Raw genomic sequence first — 17555 nt, 5'->3', positions numbered from 1 at the left:
CACACAGTTTACTGCAGAACTGACCCAATAATTGTGGAAGGTCTGCAGTATCAAATAGATACTTAGTTCGCCCTACCATCCCCAGACTAACGGTCTCTGTGAGCGTTTTAATGGAACCTTGAAGCAAATGCTCAAGACTTTCACCAGAGAGTACAAAGACTGGGAGCGATACCTGCCGCACCTCCTCTTTGCCTATCGGGAGGTGCCGCAGGAGTAAACTGGGCTTTCCCCCTTTGAGCTCTTATATGGGAGAAAGGTGCGAGGGCCCTGTGGCGAAACCGACCTCGCCACGTGTCCTTGGAGGGGGCTGCTTGCCCGCCTCTTGCCTTTAGACTATGGCCCCTGTTCTTTTTCCCTGCAGAAAGGTTGGTTTGTGCCTTTCTGCGGACTGTTAAAGTCATGCTACCCCAGATACCCCAGATGAAAGACTGTATGAAAGACTTTGGCTCCATGGCGATTGAACTGTATGTATGTGATCTAAACGCCATCCGGTAATAATGTGCGCTCAGATTTAAGCTATCTGGGGATAGGTAGAATGTCTGTATTTTATGTAATAAATGTAAACTTGTGTATTTTATTGTATTTTACTGTCTTTTTACTGCCATGTGCTTAATGGAGTTTTGCCTCTGTCCTTGGAGATAATTGGATTACTTCTCAATTATCTCCAGGATAGAAGACTCTGTGGAACTGGTTTTGGGCAGAAAAGCCATGCTTCATTTGGTCACAAAGGACTTTGATCTACCTTTTGAACCAATGGACCAATTTGGATGATTTTGACATATGTTCGTATGGAGTATGCTGATTCTGAAAATGTAAGTTTTATGTGAATGTGATTCATACTTTTAAAATTATGAATAATGTGGAAAAACTGTATTCCTCTGCCTGTGATAATGAGATTACCCATTGTGTTCAGTAATCATATCACAGGCAGAGGGGAGGATTTTGTGTGGGAGAGTCTGTGTGTATTGTACGGATTGATTGGTTGTTCTGTAAAACCCTGTGGGCTGTACTATGTTTGTGGATTGGGAATAAAAGAGACTGTATGTGCCAGTACAGCCAGATTCTGCTTAACCCTCAAAACGAAGTGTCGTCTCGTTATTGGGGGAATTGGATTGTATGCTGACTGCCAGGAGTGTAACCCTTTCATATGGTTTTCCTGTTCGGCTGTTTCCAGGATTCGTAGATTAGTTTGCAGTTCGGGAGATTGTGTCAGGGTACCTGTAGTCTCTACCCCTGAGACGGGTAGAGACTTAGACGTTTTTCCATCCAGACGGCATGATTCTCCCGTTCCTCGCGGTTCCCTCGCGCATGTAAACGCCGGCAGCGAGAGAACTATGCCTTTTTGTAACGTGACGCTCAATAGTCGACGTCATGACGCTATTCTAGCCCGACCTGTCAGTCAAATCCCGGACACGAATCAGGTCTCGGCGGAGGCGTGATTAGTCTCTAGAACCAGGGTATTTAAGGGAGCTCTCAGCATTTGCTCATTGCCCTGTCGTGGTTCTAGCCAGCCTAGTCACACAGTGCTCTTGTATTCTCTTGTCTTTTGGTTCTGACCCGGCTTTGTTATTACTTACCTGTCTTCTCTGTTATCCTTGACCCGGCTTGTCTCTCGCTTACCTGTCTTCTCGTTCCCTCGACCTCGGCTTGTCCCTGACCATTCTATACGTAGTATTACGTTAAGTCCGGCCATTCTAAGGTCCGGTATACGTATCTGCTACTTTTTGTACTCTGCGTGTTGGATCCCTGTCCCGATCCTGACATTACGACAGGGCCAATGGATCCTGCAGGTACAAACTGTCAGCTTGGTTCTCCTGATCCTAGGTTTGACGCCATGGATCATAGAATGGATCAGATGGCACTAGCACTACAGGCGTTACTATCACGTCCTAATAATCCACCTGAGGAGATGCGTAATACTTCTATTCCTCCTGTGAGTTCAGGGCTAGAGGTAGCCACTGTAGGTGCTTCTTCCCGAGTTACCCCACCTGTACGTTATGCTGGTTCTCCTGAAAGGTGTCGTGGCTTTTTGAACCAGATCAGTATCCATTTCGAGCTACAACCCCGTTCCTACCCTACTGATAGGGCAAAGGTGGGATTTATTATCACCTTACTCATTGAGAGGGCTCTGAGATGGGCTAATCCGTTGTGGGAGAATGATAATCCATTAGTCTATAACTATAATGCCTTTGTAGCTGCTTTTAGAAGAACTTTTGACCCCCCTGGCAGAAAGGTCAATGCAGCTAGATTACTGTTGCGCCTTAGACAAGAGAACCGAACACTTGTGGATTACGCACTAGAGTTCAGGTCTTTGGCGGCAGAGGTTAAGTGGAATGAACAGGCTTATATAGACATATTTTTAAACGGATTATCCGATGTAATACTTGACGAGGTAGCGACGAGAGAGCTTCCCGAGAATTTGGAGGACTTAATTTCCTTTATCTCTCGCATTGACGAACGTCTAAGAGAGAGGCAGAACACTCGAGATAGAACCGGTAGACCTTCCTTTAGATTAGCTCCTTCATTTCAAAGTTCTGAAACCAAAACTCCACAGTTTCCAGAACCTATGCAGATAGGCCTTACTCGCCTCTCAGAAGAGGAGAGACAGTACAGGAGAAGGGAGGGACTGTGTATGTATTGTGGAGTCAGAGGTCACTTACGTTTGAATTGTCCCAATCGCCCGGGAAACGCTCGCACCTAAGTCTCTCTAGAGGACAGGCCTTGGGTGTTTCTATTTTGTCCTCTACTCATAACTACAAAGAACACAGGCTTCTATTACCCGTCTCTTTAACTTGGGAGAAGGGAACTTTAGAGACTGTGGCATTAATAGACTCCGGAGCTGCTGAGAGCTTTATCGACCAAGTTTTTCTCACCAAACACGCTATCCCATCCCAGTTAAGGAAGACACCTTTGGCTGTTGAGGCCATAGATGGTAGACCTTTAGTTGAGCCTGTGATTTTCCGGGAGACCACACCTCTTAACTTAACTACTGGTATTCTACACAAGGAGGAGATATCTCTACTACTCATTTCATCTCCTTCTGTTCCCATAGTCCTGGGATACTCCTGGCTGAAGAGACATAACCCCATTATAGATTGGAAATCAGGGGAAATAGTCTCGTGGGGTCAGGATTGTCAAGAGAGATGTTTAACCCCTTAAGGACCAAACTTCTGGAATAAAAGGGAATCATGACATGTCACACATGTCATGTGTCCTTAAGGGGTTAAAGAGAGTGTCACCCCTTTGTATTGTTAACACACTTAATAACTCTACCGACTCTACTAAAGTACAGATACCGTCCTTGTATCTAGATTTAAAGGCGGTATTTGACAAAGGAAAGGCTGATACCTTACCACCACACAGGCCTTTTGATTGCAAAATTAATTTACTTCCTGGTACTATGCCTCCCAGGGGCCATGTATACCCTTTGTCTACGAATGAGAACTTAGTCTTAGAGGAGTATATTCGTGAAAACCTAGACAAAGGGTTCATTAGGAGATCCTCCTCCCCTGCTGGGGCTGGATTTTTTTTTGTTAAAAAGAAGGATGGTTCTTTAAGACCTTGCATTGACTACCGAGGTTTGAACAAGATAACCATTAGAAATGCCTATCCGATCCCCTTGATCACCGAGCTTTTTGATCGATTAAAGGGTTTCAAGATTTTCACTAAGTTAGACCTCAGAGGTGCTTATAACTTGGTGAGAATTCAGCAGGGACACGAGTGGAAGACTGCGTTCAATACTCGTTATGGGCACTATGAGTATACTGTAATGCCTTTTGGTCTCTGTAATGCCCCGGCGGTATTTCAGGATCTTATTAATGAGGTTCTTAGGGAGTTTCAGCAGGACTGTGTTATTGTATACCTCGATGATATACTTATACATTCCAGGGATATTGAGACTCACCACGGACAGGTCAGAAGGGTTTTGCACAAACTTCTTCAACATGGCTTGTACTGCAAATTAGAGAAATGTAGCTTTGACCAATCCCAGACTACCTTTCTTGGTTACGTGATTTCTGGAGAGGGGTTTGAAATGGATCCGGAGAAACTCCAATCCATTTTAGATTGGCCTTTACCTAAGGGTCTCAAGGCCATTCAGAGATTTATTGGTTTCTCTAATTATTACAGACGTTTCATTAAGGGCTACTCCTCTATTATTGCTCCTATCACCAATATGACCAGACAAGGGGCTGACACTAAGAATTGGTCTACTGAAGCACTTCTGGCTTTTAAGACTCTCAAGGAGCTGTTTGCTTCCGCACCAATTTTAGTTCACCCTGATACTAATCTACCTTTCCTACTCGAAGTTGACGCTTCTGAGACGGGTATAGGTGCCATCCTGTCCCAAAGGTTGGGCGTGGATAAACCATTACATCCATGTGGGTATTTTTCCAAAAAATTATCGGGTACTGAGAGCAGATATGACATTGGTGACAGGGAACTCCTAGCGGTTATCATGGCTTTAAAGGAGTGGAGACATCTATTGGAGGGGACTTTGCATCCTGTTACCATTTTGACGGATCATAAAAACTTATCCTATATTGGGGAGGCTAAACGATTATCATCGAGACAGGCCCGTTGGCAGGGCCGGATTAACATAGGGGCTGATGGAGCTGCAGCTCCAGGCCCAGGCCCATGGAATAGGCCCATTTAAAAAAATAAAAATAAAAAAAATAAATTTTTTTTTTTTTTTTTTTTTTTTTTTTTTACACACTACTCTAGGTTTACTCTTAGGTTTGCCATCTGACTGGTATTTTACTGGTTTGCCACCTGACTGGTATTTGAGGCTGCCTGGCCGTGCCAGTATTGCAGTAATACCGGCAATACAAATGCAGGTATTTTTCTCAGAATAAATGGAGATTACTCTGCAATACCAGCACCGGCCAGTAGGGGTCACTGTGTGTGTGAAGAGAGGCAGGGATAGGAAGTTACAGCATATCCCTGCCTCTCTCTACTACTTACTGATCCGTGGGGGAGCAGCAATACAGCACAGAGTCCAGACAGCAGCTCTACAGCTCAGGTAAGAGAGGGATGGGGGGAAAGGCAGCAGGGACACACGGGGACACTGAGACCCTAGGGGACACTGAGGCACTAGGGGACATATGGGGACACTGAGACACTAGGGGAAACAGACACTAGGGGACAAATGTGGACACAGACACTAGGGGACACTGAGACACTAGGACACATGGGGACACAGACACTGGGAGACCTGGAAACACTCAGACACTTGGGGACACTGGAAAACATGGGGACACTGAGACACTAGGGGACACTGGGACACATGGGGATGCTGAGACACATGGGGATGCTGTGAAACATAGGGACATTGGGAGACACTGAGAAATTGGGACACAGAGACACTATGTCCTCGTTTCTCCCCATGTCCCCCATCCAGTGTCGCTAGTGTCTCAGTGTCCCCAAGTCTCCCAGTGTCTGTGTCCCATGTCTCTCAGTGTCACTAGTGTCCCCATGTGTCCCAGTGTCCCTATATGTCCCAGTGTTCCCATGTCTATGTCCACAACTGTCCCCATGTCTCCCAGTGTCCCCAAGTGTCTGTCTCCCAGCCAGTGTCCCATAGTCTCCCGGTGTCCCCATGTCTCTGTGTCCCTAGTGTCTTAGTGTCCCCAAATGTTTCAGTGTCTCCATGTCTCCCAGTGTCTGTGTTCCTAGTGTCTCAGTGTGCCTAGTGTCCCCATGTCTCCCAGTGTCCCTATATGTCCCAGTGTCCCCATGTCTATGTCCACAACTGTCCCCATGTCTCCCAGTGTCTCCAAGTGTCTGTCTCCCAGCAAGTGTCCCCAGTGTCCCCTAGTCTCCCAGTTTCCCCTAGTCTCTCAGTGTCTGTGTTCCCATGTCTCTGTGTCCCTAGTGTCCACAAATGTTTCAGTGTCCCCATGTCTCCCTAGTGTCTCAGTGTCCCCATTTCTCCCAGTTTCCCTAAATGTCTCAGTGTCCCCATGTCTCAGTGTCCCCATGTCTCTGTGTCCCCCGGTCTCTCAGTGTCCCCGGGTGTCTCAGTGTCCCCCGGTCTCTCAGTGTCCCCCGGTCTCTCAGTGTCCCCGGGTGTCTCAGTGTCCCCGGGTCTCTCAGTGCCCCCATGTCTCACTGTGTCCCCAGTATCCTAGTGACATGGGGACACACTGAGACATTGGGACACTGGGAGAAATGGGGACATTGAGACACTGAGAGACTAGGGGACTGGGCGACATGGGGACACTGAGATACCTAGGGACACTGAGACACTGGGTGACTTGTGAGACTGAGACACTGGGAGCAATCCACCTATACAGCAGAATCAAACTGTGAGTAGTCTGTTGGTGATTTTACAGAATTTTCTCTGATGTCACTCCTTGTGATTATACAAATGATTAAGGCTGGTATTTTTTTCCAAGAAAGGTGGCAACCCTAACTACTCTTCACATACTCTTGTTTAAAGGAGCACTATATGGTCAGGAACACAATCATGTATTTCTGACCCTATTATGTTAAAACCACCACCCTGGCCCCTTCTTGCCTCCCTAAGTATAGTTAAATATAACTTGTATTCAAGTCTGCAGCTGCTGGCTCTGCCTCTGAACTGACTGTCTGCTGACATCATCAGAAGTGGTGGTCTGAGCAAATTACAATACTTCCCCATAGGATTTGCTGAGACTGTCAACTATGCAGATCAGGGGCAGAGCCAGCACAAGTCCAACATAGCCCTGGCCAATCAGCATCTCCTCATAAAGATACATTGAATCAATGCATCTGTATGAGGAAAGTTCAGTGTCTGCATGCCGAGGGTGGAGACACTGAATGGCAGTGCTGCACACTAGGCAGTACTGCCCCAGGAAGCACCTCTAGAAGCCATCTAAGGAGTGCCCAGTGGAGTTATTTTCTCTGAAAAGACAGTGTTTACTGCAAAAGGCCTGGATGGAATGATTCTACTTACCAGAAAAAAAATACAATAAGCTGTAGTTGTTATGGTGACTATAGTGTCCCTTTAAGTTTGGAAGCTTAAGAGGGATGTATGGGAACAAAACTTGTGTGGACTGGCTGACAATAAAATTAGTTTGGGTAATGCAGACGCTGGTCTCTCTAACACTGTGGCATGTCCCCTTTCTTCTACACTCACTACATACACCTTTTCTCTGTCTCAGACTATATACCAGGAACTTCTGCCTGCTAGTAAGAAGGTAAGGAGACAAGTGGACATGTGAGTGCTAGGGGACCGCCCTTAGAAAGCATGGAGTGAGCGCATTTTAGGATGCATTTATGTCAAGCTCAGGATGCTGCCTGCATAGTATGCCCTTAGTTGGACAGCCTGCAGGATTGGCTGGCAGCCTGACATGCATTCATACCAGGCTGTCCTTCAAATTCTTTAGACAGACATGCCCCCTTTTTGGGAGGCATGACTGTTTTAGTGTTTTTGGTCAATAAGATTCCGTAATTAGGCCCATCATAATTGTCAGCACCAGGCCCAGTGTGCTCTTAATCCGGCCCTGCCCGTTGGTCTATATTCCTCACTCACTTCAATTACATACTCACATATATGCCTGGTTCTAAGAACTCTAAAGCTGATGCCTTGTCTCGCCAACATGAACCTTCTGCCATATCTGAGCCGGTTTTATCCTCTATAGTACCTAAGTGTAATATTATCGCTAACACAACTCTCAAAATCCATTCTCCGCTTCTGGATCAGATCAGGAGCTTGCAGCATCTGGCACCTAGACTGACTCCTGCGTCTAGACACTTCGTTCCTCCTGAACTCCAACTGGAGCTCTTACAGTGTCTTCACGAGAGTAAGGTGGCTGGTCATCCGGGCGTTCGCAAAACATATTCCTTGATCTCTAAGGATTTCTGGTGGCCTTCTTTACGGAGGGATATTAAGGATTTTATCGGAGCCTGTGAGGTCTGTACTAAGACTAAACTACCTCATTCGCTTCCTTGTGGTCTCTTACATCCCCTGGAAGTTCCAGAAAAACCTTGGTCCTGTTTGGCGATGGATTTTATTGTGGATTTGCCTGTTTCGAAAAAGCACACTGTTATTCTCACAGTGGTGGATAGGTTTACCAAGATGGCCCATTTCGTGCCTTTACCTAAACTTCCGACTTCACCTGAATTAGCGGAGATTTTTGCTAAAGAGATCTTTCGCTTACATGGGATACCTTCCGAGATTACTTCTGATAGAGGTTCCCAGTTTGTTTCACGTTTCTGGAGATCATTCTGTTCTCAACTAGGCATTAAATTGAATTTTTCTTCTGCTTATCACCCTCAGTCTAACGGAGCCGCTGAACGAACCAATCAAAAGATTGAACAATATCTGCGTTGTTTTGTTTCTGAACACCAGGACGATTGGGTCGGTCTGATTCCTTGGGCAGAGTTCGCACACAATAATCTTGTTTGCGATTCAACTCGCTCTAGCCCCTTTTTCATGAATTATGGTTTTCATCCTTCCATTCTTCCGTCGGTTCCTTCTTCCCAGGGGGTACCGTCGGTTGATACTCATGTTGCCAATCTGAAGAAGTTGTGGGATCAGACTCGACAAATTCTCCTACATAATTCTATACTGTATAAGAAACACGCTGACAAACGCAGAAGGCCGGCTCCTAGTTTTGTCCCTGGTGATAGGGTATGGTTGAGTACTAGAAACATTCGTTTGAAAGTACCGTCTATGAAATTCGCTCCTCGCTACATTGGACCCTATAGGATCCTGAATCGAATTAATCCTGTTGCGTATCGCCTAGCGCTCCCCTCTGCCTTACGTATTCCTAATTCCTTTCATGTTTCCTTGCTAAAACCCCTGATCTGTAACAGATTCTCCTCCAAGGTCTCCTCTCCTCACTCTGTTCAGGTTGAGGGTCAGGAGGAGTACGAAATCAACTCCATCATCGATTCTCGAATCTCCCGGGGGAAAATTCAATACCTGGTTGACTGGAAGGGATATGGTCCAGAAGAGAGGACCTGGGTACCACAGGAGGATGTCCATGCTCCTCGTCTTCGCAGGGCTTTTCATTCCCGCTTTCCATCTCGTCCCGGTTCCTTCCGCCCGGTGGGCGTTTCTGAGAGGGGGGGTACTGTCAGGGTACCTGTAGTCTCTACCCCTGAGACGGGTAGAGACTTAGACGTTTTTCCATCCAGACGGCATGATTCTCCCGTTCCTCGCGGTTCCCTCGCGCATGTAAACGCCGGCCGCGAGAGAACTATGCCTTTTTGTAACGTGACGCTCAATAGTCGACGTCATGACGCTATTCTAGCCCGACCTGTCAGTCAAATCCCGGACACGAATCAGGTCTCGGCGGAGGCGTGATTAGTCTCTAGAACCAGGGTATTTAAGGGAGCTCTCAGCATTTGCTCATTGCCCTGTCGTGGTTCTAGCCAGCCTAGTCACACAGTGCTCTTGTATTCTCTTGTCTTTTGGTTCTGACCCGGCTTTGTTATTACTTACCTGTCTTCTCTGTTATCCTTGACCCGGCTTGTCTCTCGCTTACCTGTCTTCTCGTTCCCTCGACCTCGGCTTGTCCCTGACCATTCTATACGTAGTATTACGTTAAGTCCGGCCATTCTAAGGTCCGGTATACGTATCTGCTACTTTTTGTACTCTGCGTGTTGTTCCCTGTCCCGATCCTGACAGATTGGTGCTTACAGTTGCTGCCTGTGCATCTGGAAAGGGGAATATTGCCTAAACGGTTTTTAACCTCTGGTGAGCAAAACGGTCCGTTACAGGCCCCTTGATCTCATCAGGGAGCACTAGGAGGTGGAAACAGAGCATGAAGGGACCCCCATACTATCATACGTCCTGAAGTTTCAGGACCGTGTGGAGCAGTTGGCTCGGACAGTCAAAGACAACCTCCAGGCGGCAGAAGGGTGACAGAAGGTGTGGTATGATAGGGGTGCACGACTACGTACATTCTATATAGGACAGAAGGTCCTAGTGCTGAAGCCTGTTAAGCAGGATAACCCACAGGCTTCCTGGCAAGGTAGTAGAGAAGCTGTGCGATACAACCTATGTAATAGCCAGTTGCAGAGATGAAAGGCTAAAGAAAGCTTTTCACATTAATTTGTTAAAAGAATACATAGAGCGACCGGAGAATGTATCCGCTGTATGTAGCCCTGCTACCGAGGACCATGAGAGCCTTCCCCTACCGGACCTTTTTAGAGTAGGGGTCACCCACGGACCTCCTTAGCCAGGTCCAGTTAGGTGACAAACTCACTCCCACTGAGAGGGAGCAGCTAAATGCCCTATTACAAGCCAAGATTCCCACTTTCTCTCAGGAGCCTGGATACACTACCCTCATGACCCACAGGGTCGGAACCCCAGGACAAGCCCCACTCCGACAACCCCCTTATCGGAGGCAGTTAGAGAAGGGATGCGGAAGGAAATCCACGAGATGTTACGGTTAGGAGTAATTGAACCCTCAGACAGCCCCTGGGCATCCCCCCATAGTTTTAGCACCCAAGAAAAACGGTACCACCCAATTCTGTGTGGACTACCGCAAGTTAAATGACAGGACGGTGACTGACGTATACCCTATCCCCCGATTAGATGAGCTCTTAGATCGCAGAGCCAGGGGACACTACCTAACCACCATTGATCTCTGCAAGGGTTATTGGCAAATTCCCCTGGCCGAGGAGGCTATCCCCAAGTTGGCATTTGTCACTCCATTTGGCTTGTACCAGTTTAAGGTCATGCCATTCGGGATGAAGAATTCCCCAGCCACGTTCCAGCGCTTGGTGGATAGACTCCTTGATGGCTTCCAGGATTTCGCTTGTGCGTACCTGGATGACATAGCGATCTATAGTGAGTCCTGGGAGGAACACTTAGCTCACGTAGGAACCATGCTGGATCAAATTCGGACCGCTGACCTGATCCTGAAACCAGACCAATGCCATTTTGGGATAGCTGAAGTCCAGTACCTGGGACACCGGGTGGGGTGTGGGAAACAGCGCCCTGAGCCTGCTAAAATTGAGGCTGTCGCTAATTGGCCCAAGTTCTGGCCTTCCTGGGCACTGCTGGGTATTACAAACACTTTGTCCCTGACTACAGCACCATTGCTAAACCCCTGACTGACTTGACCAAGAAAAACTTACTCCGACAGTTCCTTTGGTCTCCCAACTGTGAAACTGCGTTCCAAGCTCTTATTACTGCATTGATTCATGCTCCTATCCTGGCTGCCTCAGTCCCTAGCAAACAATTTATTGTTCATACAGATGCTTCAATGTTTGGACTGGGGGCATTTTTAAGCCAGGTGGGAGAGGATGGAGGAGAGCACCCTGTTGCCTACATCTGTAGAAAACTTCTTCCCCGAGAGGTCAGCTATGCAGCAGTGGAGAAGGAGTGCTTAGCCCTGGTGTGGGCATTAAAAAAATTAACCCCATATTTGTAAGGACAGGAGTTCACCCTGGTTACAGACCATAATCCCCTGGTGTGGCTAAACCACGTTGCTGGGGACAATGGCCGGCTACTTAGATGGAGTCTTGCACTCCAACCCTACCTACAACTTTACCATTCAGTACTGACCCGGTAAGCAGAACAGCAACGTGGATGGATTATCTCGGCAAACTGACCTCGAATAACAGCGTCTGGACAGCCCCAAGTTGCCCCCGAAAAGGGGTCAAGCCTGGTCTACCAGAGTGTCCCACAAAGAGGGAGCCATGTAACAAAATCCCTCTTCGATTTGCAGTAGTTTTGGTAGTTAGGTTCTCTCCTACAGTGGTTATGGTGTGGGCCTCCATGCTAATGTTTTATTTCCACCAAGTACCCGCTCCTAGACTTTGTTTTCCTTTGCCATAGCTGGATTTTATATGCTTCCAGAGGTGTTCATTAGTTGGTTCGGGAAAATAAAGTGAATAATCTTACCCTGGAGCTTTTCCCCCTTGTTCGTGGGAACGTTTCCACCGAACAGCACCTTTCTAAATGTTGTAGAACGGAACCCAGGCGATCATGTAAGACCAGCGGTGTTCGGGAGTTTCAGTGTCCAAAAATAGTTCCATGAACTCGACGACCAAACACCACTGCCTGGTTTCATGCGAACAAGATGGCCGCCACCTCGTGGTCGTCCATAGGAATTGTGGCCACCCAGACAAAAACTTAGAACACTGTGGTGGAAATTGCTACAAAGTATCAATTAGGCTTAACAAGCTCCAGGGTGGTCTCCAGTTCATGCGGCTGTTCGGTTCCCGAACCATATAGTTCATATACACAAACAGAGACTTTTACATTACATTTTATAGGGTCCAAAGTCTGTGGACAGGAGGCTGGCAAGTTGGCTTCTCCAGGAACTCGTGGCAAACTCACTTGAAAAGGGGAGTTGTCACAAGAACCTTGTAACAGACCGCCTGCACCCCGACTGAGTACCATTGTCAATCGCTGCTCCCTAGTACTTGCGAGTACCATAAGCACTGCACTGGAACACCATAACCACTGTAAACCCCACAAACTGCCACAGCTTGGTTGGAGTCTCGCGGTCCTCCACCCACCCTGGACCCAAGACCAGGATCCAGCTTCCAGTAGGTAGACCTCTCCTAGTCCAGAGAGCGTAACAGTAACAGCTCTTACAAGATCTTAGTGATTATACTCAGGGGAATATAGTGATTACAGCAATCCCCAGAGTGAATGTAGTTCTCCAATCTCCCAAACATGAGCCTAGACTTCATGAAGGGTAAAACAAGTGTGATTAATGGAAGCCACAGCTGGCCTTCTACGCAAGTCCTCAAGCAAGGTATAGGCCCACATGGACCTTGTGGGGGACAGGGGCACAAAGCTTACAAACCAATCAGAACAGTCCTGACACACAGATCACCCTTTCCCTCCTCAGAAAAAACGGACTTGGATGCCCGAGATCTCATACCTGTACCAGTGGTAGGGGAGCTGTAGCGGAGCGGCAATATTAAATCCCACGATCTCCGCTGGTATTAAAGGTAATCCACAGTCAGCGCGGAAAAGTAAGGCAATATCCCAAATCCCCCAGTAACCGGACTAAACACAGTTCTGGGAGTCAACTGAGGTCTTTATTCACAGCTTCTAGTATTTATGCAAGTCCCCATGCAAGGGGTTTCCTTACTGACATAGCAGGGGTAATACAGTAAGGGACTACATGGGGGACTTAACATTTGGAGCAATTCTCCCATCAGGCACTGCTGCACAAGAGGGATACTCCCACTGTAATATACCGTTAAGTGGATTATCCCTCCGTGCAGCAGAACCGGCATTTCACATTTAAATCCATAACTCGAACAATATTCACCTTATTTGCACGAACCGACGTTCGGTAGATAGCTGGGGTCTGAGTGCACATTTTGTGTGAATACCGCTCAGATCCCAGCTAAAACAACCGAACGCCGCACAAAATACATTTGCTTATTAAATTAGTTTAAAAGTACCGAACACCGATGGGGAACCACAATAGGAAAAGACCGGAGCTCCCGAACAGTCTGGAAGTGGTGTTCGTGTCATCGAGTAGCCATTTTTAGTTCCACGCGCTCGACGACCAAACACCGCTGGGGAGACAAAGGATCCAAGATGGCCGACCGCCGCGTGGTCGGTAGTCGAACAACGGCCACCTAGGAACGCACTTAATTACCGTTTGCAACAATGTTGCAATCTGGTAATTGGTGCCACACGACCCTCAGTGTGTGGGCTTGGGTTCGGTACATAATTCGTTTCACGAACAGCCGGTAAAGTTGCTGTTCGTGAAACAACCATGTAAATGCTAGCGGCTTTCGGCTGCTAGCATACGAATGCTATAAGGATTACAGACAAGTATACATTTCAACACAGAATGCAAAGTACATTCAAACACAATATGGCAGTAGTGTTTAGGACAACCTTTAGAGTCACAGTTCTATAGTCTGAAGTGGCTAGGTTTGCCACAATGCTCCCCCATAACCAAGCCGGCACACACAGTCTGATCCTAACGGATCGGCTTGGGGATGTCCGGAGGAGTACTCACAGATCATTTTTCAAGTTCAGTTTGTCTGGACAACCCGTCGGCGTTACCATTCTGCTTCCCTGGCCGGTAATGAATTGTAAAGTCAAAAGGCTGCAGCGTCAAACTCCAGCGCAGCAGCCTGGCATTGTCCCCGGCCACACGGTTAAGCCACACCAACGGGTTGTGATCTGTGAGTAAGGAAAAAGGTTGTCCATACAAATACGGCTGCAACTTTTTGAGAGCCCAAACCACGGCCAGTATGCTTGAGAGCATTCGTATGCTTCTCCGGTTCGGTGGTTGTGGTGTCTGCTGCAGTGCTTGGAGTCCTCAGGAAGTGCTAGGAGCATCCTTCAACGAAGGTACCCAGTCGGGGTGCCCGTCGATCCGTTACAACGTTTTATGTTCTTTTCTGCATTATTATTGTAACGGCACCCCCAGGCATAAAAGGGGTTAAAAGCCGTTTAGGAGATATTCCCTTCCAGATTCACAGGCAGCTACTCCATACACCAATCTCCCGAACAGGAAACCATACAAATTCTCCAAACTCCCGAACCGGGAATGCTTCAAACAGCCGAACAGGAAAAACCACACGAACGGTTTACACTCCTAGCAGTTGAACTGGAACATCATACAATCAAATCCCCCCAAGAACGAGACAATGCTTCGTGTTGAGGGTCAAGCAGTGCCCGGTATTTATGCAGGTCTTCCACCAGGTGGACACTCCCATAGGGGACCTGGTGGAAGACTGGGACACAAATTGCACAGTGGTGCCTGGTGGAAGACTGGGACACAAATTGCACAGTGGTGCCTGGTGGAAGACTGGGACACAAATTGCACAGTGACCAATCACAGACATACATAGTGAAAACACTCCCATAGTACATTATAATCCCTCCTCTCTATCCTGGAGATAATTGGGAAGTAATCCAATTATCTCCAAGGACAGAGGCAAAACTCCATAACACACATGGTAATAAAAACACATAAAAATATATAATGTGAAAACTATTAAATGAAATAGGCATGTTCAACATATCCCCAGATAGCTTAGATCTGAGCGCACATTATTACCGAATGGCGCTCAGATCCCATACATACAGTTCAATCGCCATGGAGCCAAAGTCTTTCACATAGTCTTTCGTTATACGAATAGGCTCCATGGCATAGCTATCTGGGGTAACACTGTTCATACATTAAAATACCGATTGGACCGGCGTTCGGATAAATGACTGAAGGCAGGAGAAGCCAGGCGGCTCAGCGGTGTTCGTGAGTTTAACTGTCCGTTTTGAGTTCCACAGTTTTGGAGCTGAACACCGCTGGTCGTTCGGGAGTTTAAGATGGTCGCTGTCACGTGTTCGGCTATACGAACAGCGGCCACCCAGCGTTCACCAATTAAGCTGCGGTTAACCGCAGCTTCTGGGAGGTAAACTACTGGCACACTCCGCACCCAGGTGGTCCGGTCATTCGTGTCTTGGTTCGGTAGATTCAATCTACCGAACGCCCAGACAGAAAGGCACGAACAAGCCTTTCTGCAGGGGAAAATAAAAGCTTTAACATAGGGCCATAGTCCAGCGACAGCAGGCATGCAACCAGGCTTCTCCAGTGCCCAGTGGTCGGTTTCACCACAATTATTATATATTATTTATTTTGCTGGCATGACACTTGTACCATCTTAGGTTCAGCCATAGTCTCATATTAGCTTCTATAGAGAATCCCACCCCACTGTGAGTTTTTTTTGCTGCGGAGCTCTGTGATACTCACACACAATGCAACCCCCTCCCACACACACACTGCACCCCTCACACACACACACACACTTCACCCCTCAAGCACACACACACAGTGCACCCGTCACATACACAGTGCACCCTTACACACATTACATTCCAGACACGCATTACACCACTTGCACACACACACACTAGTATCCTTATACACACTCTGAATCCTCTACACACTAAACCTCCTTTGCACACTCTGGGTACTTCACACAAACTATATCCCCTACACACACAAAAGATCCCCTATAGGCACACACTGCATTCCTGACATACACACTCTGGATCACCTATGCACACACCAGATCCCCTGTATGCAAATACACAATACTTTCCCTAAACACACACATTTTACAACCCCTACACACACTGCATCATATACACACATACACTACAGCCCCTATGCACACACTCTCTCACTCTTACACGCAATCCTACAAGCAGGCTCCGATATGATTTCCTGGCCCTATTGTCCTCTTGTATCCCACTTATGGAGACACCAGAGACAAGTCACAAGCAAACACAGTGCAAGCACGCTAATACATTTGCTTGTGCTGCGCAGAACAAATACAGGGCCCTTTTCTCATGCTAGAGCTCTTCATCGGGGCTCTGCGTATGGGCTGCCCTGGTGGGGCATTGACCCAACAGGCTCACTTTGAGAGGGGCTGTGCTTGTCATTGGTGATGACACCCCTCTCTCGCCTCATTCCCTTCTCAGTGGGCCGCTGTGATGGAAAAAGGCCCGGGACAAATTTTTGTTCCCAGTAGGAGCTCTGTGGCACACCTATACACAATGAATAGTACAGTAAGTTTTATCGCTGTGGAGTCTGATATATTCCTATACGCTGCACATTACTGTGAGTTGTATAGCTGTGGAGCTCTGTGATACACTCATACACACTGCATATTACTGTGAGTTGTATGGTTTTGGAGATCGGTGCCACCAGCTGGTGGAAATCCCCAGAATCACACAGAATTTATGATTTAATCTTACGGAAGTGGAAATGTAGTTGGTTAATATTAAGTTAAATTTCTATAAAATTTAGTGAATTGAATGGTTGATATGAGTGTGAATAAAGTCACTTACCTGCGGTTCCAGGCGAAATGTCTTTGAAGAGCTTTTTGGGTCATCGGGTCTTATGTCTAGAATATAGGCAGCGTATAGAGGATATCGTAACTCCTTATGGTACAGCGAGGCATAGAAAGGGTTATTTTGGTTTTCTAGCATCAGGCAGAGGTGTGTGATGACACCGTTCTGATTGAAAACGTTCTCGAATCCTTGTGGAGGAGTACTGGCATAGAAGTGGCCACGGCAGTCATCGAAGTTTGTGCTCACTTTGGCCAAGGCTGTATTAACCAGAGCCAAGCCTAGTAATAGCCAAAACATCATGATAGAAACAGCAACTCTTGGACAATCTCGAGAAGATGGAAAGACCCGTTATGTGAGCTTCACAACCAGATAATATATCACCCCACGGGTTCCTGCTTTATATACAGTTTCATGGTCATGTGTTACAATGTATAGATAAGGCTAAAGATTTGGGAGATGTTAGGGTTAAAGACTTTATGGTGTTTTAAGCTTGAACAGGAATGGTAAACGTGTAGCACAATGTGTCACTTGTGGTTAATTACATCAGGTTTAAAGAGGAACATATGATTAAAAAAAAATAGACTCTTTCATTTTTACCTATTCTTTGTAATTATTTACATAATATTGAAGCTTGCACAACTAACACAAAGTCTCCTTCTTCTGATCTGAGTGTATTCAATGAAAAGTGAGCCCTAAATGATTTCCTTTTTTTTTTTTATTCTTTATTTTTATTCGTGCATGGAGTAACAGTAAAGCGTACAGCGCCACAACAGCT

General features: G+C 46.9%; 1 protein-coding gene across 1 annotated transcript in view; it reads right to left on the bottom strand.

The window, feature by feature from the left end:
- The window catches only part of LOC134573358 (endonuclease domain-containing 1 protein-like), a 31974-nt gene extending 14805 nt beyond the window's left edge, over positions 1 to 17169 (bottom strand). The window contains exon 1 of the mRNA XM_063433060.1: positions 16778 to 17169. Within this exon, the coding sequence (XP_063289130.1) occupies positions 16778 to 17080 (303 nt within the window). The 5' untranslated portion in view covers positions 17081 to 17169. The remainder of the gene's footprint in view (positions 1 to 16777) is intronic.
- Positions 17170 to 17555: the final 386 nt, after the last annotated feature.

Source organism: Pelobates fuscus, chromosome 9, assembly GCF_036172605.1.
Source record: "Pelobates fuscus isolate aPelFus1 chromosome 9, aPelFus1.pri, whole genome shotgun sequence".
NCBI classification, from domain to species: domain Eukaryota; kingdom Metazoa; phylum Chordata; class Amphibia; order Anura; family Pelobatidae; genus Pelobates; species Pelobates fuscus.
The sequence above is the reverse complement of the archived record's forward strand: the minus strand, read 5'-3'. Positions and strand labels throughout refer to the sequence as shown.